This window comes from Apostichopus japonicus, chromosome 3, assembly GCF_037975245.1.
Source record: "Apostichopus japonicus isolate 1M-3 chromosome 3, ASM3797524v1, whole genome shotgun sequence".
NCBI lineage: Eukaryota > Metazoa > Echinodermata > Holothuroidea > Aspidochirotida > Stichopodidae > Apostichopus > Apostichopus japonicus.
Window position 1 is genome coordinate 5,050,001 of NC_092563.1, and position 7,066 is coordinate 5,057,066.

General features: G+C 37.8%; 1 protein-coding gene across 1 annotated transcript in view; it reads left to right on the top strand.

Moving 5' to 3' along the window:
* The window catches only part of LOC139961133 (organic solute transporter subunit alpha-like), a 15,482-nt gene extending 8,693 nt beyond the window's left edge, over positions 1 to 6,789 (top strand). Inside the window, exons 6-8 of the mRNA XM_071960053.1 lie at positions 796 to 907; positions 1,929 to 2,184; positions 3,530 to 6,789. Coding sequence (XP_071816154.1) covers positions 796 to 907; positions 1,929 to 2,184; positions 3,530 to 3,753 — 592 coding nt within the window. The 3' untranslated portion in view covers positions 3,754 to 6,789. The remainder of the gene's footprint in view (positions 1 to 795; positions 908 to 1,928; positions 2,185 to 3,529) is intronic.
* Positions 6,790 to 7,066: the final 277 nt, after the last annotated feature.

Sequence of the window (7,066 nt, forward strand, 5' to 3'; positions counted from 1 at the left end):
GGTGCTGGCTTTTTTTGTCTGGCTGGCCTGCATTACGAATGAAGTCATTACCAAAGGGTGGTTCGAAGACTTGATTGGCTTAAGGTGGTTGTTTACGATATGTTGGCAACGATACCAGAAACACGATTTGATGGTACTAACATTCAGTGACGGTTGTCTTGCTTATTTTACGTCACCATGGAAACATTGCATTAAAAGTTTGAATACAATGCATGCATTGCTCATTTGCTAATCCGATAAGAGGTTTATCACTATTTTGCACCTTTATGGACCATTATTAGGAATCAGAGAGTCTGAGATGTATTTTATTTGACCTTTCTATCTTCTTATGCAACATATTGAAACATTAGATTATCGCATGTATTCTTGTATAACAGTATCAGTCTATACTATATTATGCGATGATATCACAATTTTCCCCAATGCAACTAGCTCAAGTCTCTGATATGTTGAATTCTATACAATTGAGTAAATAAAATTAATGGTCATTATGTTTGTAACAGAGAGAGAGAGAGGGGAGGAGGGGGAGGGGGTTCTAATGGTCCTCCCCTGTACAATAAATAAAGTTTTAGAGGTGAAATGGTGCAATCTGAGGTAAATTTAGGATGTAATTAGGTCTCTACAAGGTTGTGCTCATAACTACTTATATTTTTTGTTGGTTTAAAAAGTGGGTGAGTGGTGTGGGGGAGGGGGAGGGGTGTCAATGGATCCACGCCTGCTATTGGTCTAAAGAAACTCCGATTACACTGACATGATTTGAGATCCTTTTCTATTTTCTCAATATTTTGCCTTCAGAAAAAACTTTCGCCGACTTAAAGCTGGTATTCTTCAGGTAGCAACTCTCCAGCCCGTAGTTCTATTTATTGAGGATATATTATGGTTAAACGGGACATACAACAGTAGTAAGGTGAGTCTACTCACTGAATGCTTGCGGAGAGTGACAGCGGGTGTCATTGTATGTTTAGTAACTGTCGGGTGGGGTCAACTGAATATCGTGCTAAGGGTAGACTGACGGCACATACGGAGCTGTATTACGAACAGCGAGGTTCGGAGTGCATGCTATGTGGTATATGGACAAGTGGGTAGGGTGGGGGGGGGGGGTCGGGTGGGTGGGGAGGGAGGGAGGGAATGGGGGAGGAAGTATCATTACTTAGAAGAGTAGCAATGTGGTTGCACATAATTTTGTGGGTTAAATGGGGGTGGGTAACAAGGGAGGTACATGCAGTTTGGTGAGTGAAGTGTAGGAACACACATGCCTACATGATAAACTAGCGGTCAGGTGGGCTAATGTGTAGGATGGAGTGGTGGGTCACGGTAGGTCAGAGACGTATACCTACGACAGAAGCAAGTCTGGTAAAAGAATGGGATTAGTGAAGCTTGGTAGTAATTGATTCTTATAATTATAAAACATGTATTCAAGTGGTAACTGGATAGCTGTTTTCGTCGGACTATAGTTCTGCGAAAACTGCTTCAAGAGTTACTGACAAAACTGATAATAGTGCCCAAATCGCGTTCTTATGACAACAAAACTAATTGTCGCACAAAGGTTTCTGGGTCAAATCTGCTAACATGAGATCACTAAAACCGTTACCAAAGAAACTGATAGAAGCCGCCCAGCAAATCTCAAAATACCCTTTGATAAACGTTCTGTCTTGATTCGCCCTGTTTAGTGTTCAGATTTAGTAAATAAACTCGATTTTTGTTGGAAATACTTGGAAACTCCCAAAGATAGCTTTTTAGTAGGCTGTTGTTATGACAATTCATAATGACCACATTTCCTGCCGCTAAGCGACATTAGCATTGATCTTTTAATTCCCTATTACGTTAGTTTGAACCATTAAGTGATCAATTAACCTAAAACATCGTGGAACTGGATTATTACTGTTGCTTGATATAGAATAGGCCATGTGTTTTTCTTGACTTTACAGATCACGTGGGATGATGCATTTCTGTATCTTAACAGCGTTGGTCTTCTATCGAGTGCCGTAGCTCTAGTAGCTCTCACTATAACATTAAAAGCATCGAAATCACATCTGCAGTCCCAGTTCTACGTCACACAGAAGTATCTCATTATCATACTAGCACTGATATTCGCAAATATGCAAATTACTCTCCTGCATATTTTAACCTTTGCTAACGTCATACCCTGCCGTCCACCTTTCAAGACAGAGCAGAGAGCAAATCGTGAGTATTAGAACAATTTACTGCAGCCTTTCTTTTTGTTGGGGGGGGGGGGTCTATTGGGGGGAGGCAAGGCTGGGAGGAAGAGGGATGATTGGAGTGTTTGGTTTAGAAAACTGAATAGCACATTATAAATAAATTTTGAAAGATTAAAACGTTTTTTTTAGTAGAATGAGTCCACGAGGTTGTAATTATCTGTGCGCTGGATCCTGTCGAAATTTCGTCAATTTAATGTTATGAGGGCATTCTGGCCTATACAGTTCTACTAACACAATAAATTCCATATACATTCCTTTCCGCAGGGAATCGTTAAATGATCACATGGTCAAACTTCCTAATTTAAGGCACCTAGGGTTGTGAATGAATCAAGTGGTTCAATTGTCGTTCCTAGGCTTTGCCTTGAGTACATTTGTTTAAATAGTTACACATTTGAGTGTAAGCATATGCAGAGGGCTCTCTTCGTGTATAGGAGGGAATTGGGAGGTGTGGGGGTTTCAATTCAGTTTCAGACTTTCAGTTCTATGCACTGTTTCTTAATGCGGTATCACATGTTGTCATATGAAGGGAGGACAGGAGGTCGGGAGGTGTGTTTAGAGCCGGGGATTATACTGAGGGGAAAAGTTGTATAGCCCAGCTTTTTTGGGGTCAATGTACGAAAATTACCCCCAGCACCGCCGGTTTGAAATTTGAATCAAACCGTCATTCATTTTAATGCGGAATCTATATACAAAAGATCCTTTTGGATTTTTCAGAGGGATTTTTGTCGTCACAAAACCTTTTCCCTACAAAAAGAAAGAAATGACTGTGTAATTATTCTGCAGTAAAGTTGTGATGCAACAATTCTGAGAAATGTACTTCAAATAACGTCAATTGGAAAAAGAAATGTTTATTATTTGCAACATCCTTCAATGTTCAGATCATGACATGCAAACGTGATTGTGTGGAGAAACGCATTCCCCATCAGTTCTTAGCAATCTTTCTGAGCCAACGAATCTATTCTCACGAGTGTATGAAAAACGACACCAGAACTTAATACCTCGAGGCTCGAGTATGACCTTGATTCAAGCTTGCCAGAACCGTGAGCTTGCATACATATAAGAATATATATATATATATATATATATATATATATATATATATATATATTTATATATATATATATATATGCTCGTTGTTTTTTCTTTATTAACCTTTTATCACTGTTTCGTTTTCTCAAATTCGCTTTAACAAATTACATGAATATTTCTATGGACTATATACTTTACTAATTTTGCTCATAGTTTTTATATTGACTTTCAACGTCTTTCTGAAGTTCCCTTCTTATTCTGTCTTTTTTTTGCATCAATAGGCTACCAATCCCTCATTCTGCTGATTGAGTCATTCTTAGTTTATCCACTTGCATTACTATATATTCGAACCAGGAAAGGTAATATTGTGGGTATTCTTGATACCAGGGAGTCCATCTTCCAGTACGACGTCACATCGAATGGATACGTAAAGAGCAAAAAGAAGCCACCAAAACGAGTCACTGACCAGAGAACCTTGCACTTTAACACGTATACAAGTATTTAGTTCAATCTGTGTAGCTCGCATACGCCTAGCCAGCACTGTTTACATATATACGCGCATGCGTTCTTTGATTTATTGCATCATTTATAAGTAAAGGACACTCCATAAATTTCCCGTTTTCAGCTCCAAGAAAATGGTACGACTACAAACATGATGTACTCGCAAATATCATGGTTTGCACAAAAGAGTGTATAACATTTGACTGCCATTTTGAATGAAAGGTATAGGCTACGTGTTCAATATGTAAGATAATTTATCCCATCCCATATACATGCGCACAGTTACTTTATGATATAAATAATTAAGATCGTATGTTGTGGCGTCTTGACAAAAACTTTTCATAATTCATCAAATGTAAGAGTGTATTATTTGAAAGTCACTTAATGTTATTTAAGTCAGATATCAAGTATAATGGGTATATGAGTGACTAGAGCTCGAGTAATCTCAAGTATAGGCTACTTTATGATATAAATAATTAAGATCGTATGTTGTGGCGTCTTGACAAAATCTTTTCATAATTCATCAAATGTAAGAGTGTATTATTTGAAAGTCACTTAATGTTATTTAAGTCAGATATCAAGTATAATGGGTATATGAGTGACTAGAGCTCGAGTAATCTCAAGTATAGGCATAGGCATAGGCGTAGGAGGCGTGGGCGGGGGGCCTGGGGGCTGCAGCCAACCAAAAAAATTTGTGAAAATTCGGGCAATATGCTGAGAATTTTTCGGGCACCTACCGAAAGAAAAATAACTTGCAATGTGTTTTTCAATGGTTAAACTGATATTATTATGATCATTATTATTGTAATGACTTCGCCGGCCAATAATTATAACCAATACAGAAGAGTAATAACACGGCAAATGATTGTATGTTATTGGCAATAACCCATGCATGCCTATATGATATGCACATTAACATGTTGAACGCGCGCGGAGCGCGTGAAAAATTTTGGATATATTTTTCGGGCAAGTCGTTACAGCCCACCCAAATCAAATTGGGCTCCTACGCCTATGAGTATAGGATTATCCTTAGTATGAGTATACGTTAGGAATGAGAGTATATATACAAACGAGTAATCGCGTAATATATACCAGTGCTAATTATGGCACAAGATTTTGTACTTACATCGCCAAGATGCACCGAGTTCGAGAGTGTATACAAATCTTGATGAATAGGAGTACAGAAAATGATTCTATAATATAAAAGTACCCGTATATATGAACTCACAACACTTCTGATATATGACTAAGCAAACTGTCTACTTGATACATCTTTACTGCACGCGATACTTAAAATAGCAACTTACAGTTTTATCCGTTTTTGTCCTATGGGTGCAGCTTCGCGGCTTGGTGGGTAGCTGATACCTGCATGCACAACAGTTTATTGATTGAACGAGAGGTGAAGTGGGTTGGGGGGGGGGGGGAGATTGTGAGGTGGTGTACAATAAGCTCAAGACTATGAACAGATAATACAGAGAAGCAACTCGTTGCAAGATATACCAGGACGAATTGTTACATACATGGGGGTATTATTTGACAAAGTAAATCGATCAATCTCACCTTAAACGATCTCAATTTCGAAGAAAACTGACGATCTTTTCTAATTTATATATATGTATTCAGTTTTATACTCTTAGCTAACAAAATTATGGATTTACGCCTGGACACAATCAGAGTGCTTTACAGATGTAATATCCATCCCGGGGATATGGACGGGTAAATTTGACGGATACACTTTCAGCTAAAGCGAGAGAAAGTGTTCTCTTTATACCCTGAGGAGAAACGGTATATATATATGCACGCTATGGGTTTCATTACTATTCGAACGGGTATAGGGTATAATATATACACCTGAAAGACTGTAATAAATTGAATGAAATATATGCGACGGACTGAGGTAGACGATCGGATTGTGTAGCATATCCCTGGTTTTTACCAGGGTCCTGCCAGCTGGATTTACGCACGTGCGTACCTCGAGAGGGACGAAAAACCATAAGGGAAAAATCAATCAATGCACCGAGGAACCATTGCGCACTTCGCTGTCATTATCGTTACTTTACGTGTTATGTGTCAACACAGACTATATTCCAGCGGTGAGATAAGCCCATAATTCAGTTGTATTCCAGCGGACCGGTGGGGATGGGAAGGGGAGGGAGCAGGTGGGGTACGGGACCGTGTGAGGTGGCGTTATTTAACTGTCAATGTTCTCTGTTTTGACAATTTAATAAACATGCATATATTTGTAGAAACATTACTTTCCTCTGTTGATAAACGTTTGAAATATTATTCAGCAAAAACAAATCATTTTCAGCTCAAATGGCCAAAATGACATCTGTCATTCTACTGTTGCCAGATGCATTAACAAACTATCACCAAATGTGAAAAATGTTCGTATCTCACGGTGATGGAAAATGCAACGAAGGTGTGGTTTTGACCATCATATTCAGTTAACTTCCAGCAATATTACCAAGCAATTTGTCCTAACCACAAGCAGATCCTTATAAGACAATTGGATTTTTGGTTTATTAACAAATTTTTTTTTTTTTTATATTCCTGAAAGAAAGAGAGGGTTAATAAATTTGCTTGATTTCCAGCAATCACATCGATATATTTCTTCATACGGCTCATAATCACAGATTGGAAAAATTCAAGCTTGTGACTTGTCGATCTATAACTTGTCGATCTTTAATTGGATTTAGTATCGAATCAAACCAAGAAATTAATTAGAAAATCGGTTCAAAATTATTATTGTTTAAACTCGGCATTGTTGGTACTGTACATGAATGACGTAGGTATACCTATATATTGGGAGGGATCTCTGTTTATAGCTCCATGCTCTAACCAATACTATACAGTTTTTATCTTTCACGAATACAGTCAATATATTTTTATGTATAATCCTGATGTACTTCTCATCGAATAAAACTAATTTTGCAGTCACTTTAAGCAGATATTTAGTAACTATGCAAAAATTCTGACGTCATGAATACACTGAATTGTCAAGGTAACACATTACGTTATCTTCGACGTTCTTCTTATATATCATGTTTTCTTCTTCTTCTCTCTTTCTCTCTCTTCCTTTCTCTGCCTTTTTATGGACATACTTAACTGTTAGACTTTAAGTCCAATATGTCTGAAATAAATCTCTTTTAAAGCCAACATTACACGAAAGGATTCTTTAGGTCGCTGTCGTTACGAAACTGAGCTTCTTAGAATCATTCGCATATATACATTCAAAACAAACTGAACGTCGAAGAAAAATAATTGGGAGGTTCACATGCAAAGTTGTCCGCTAGTATTATAGTGTGATATTTAGT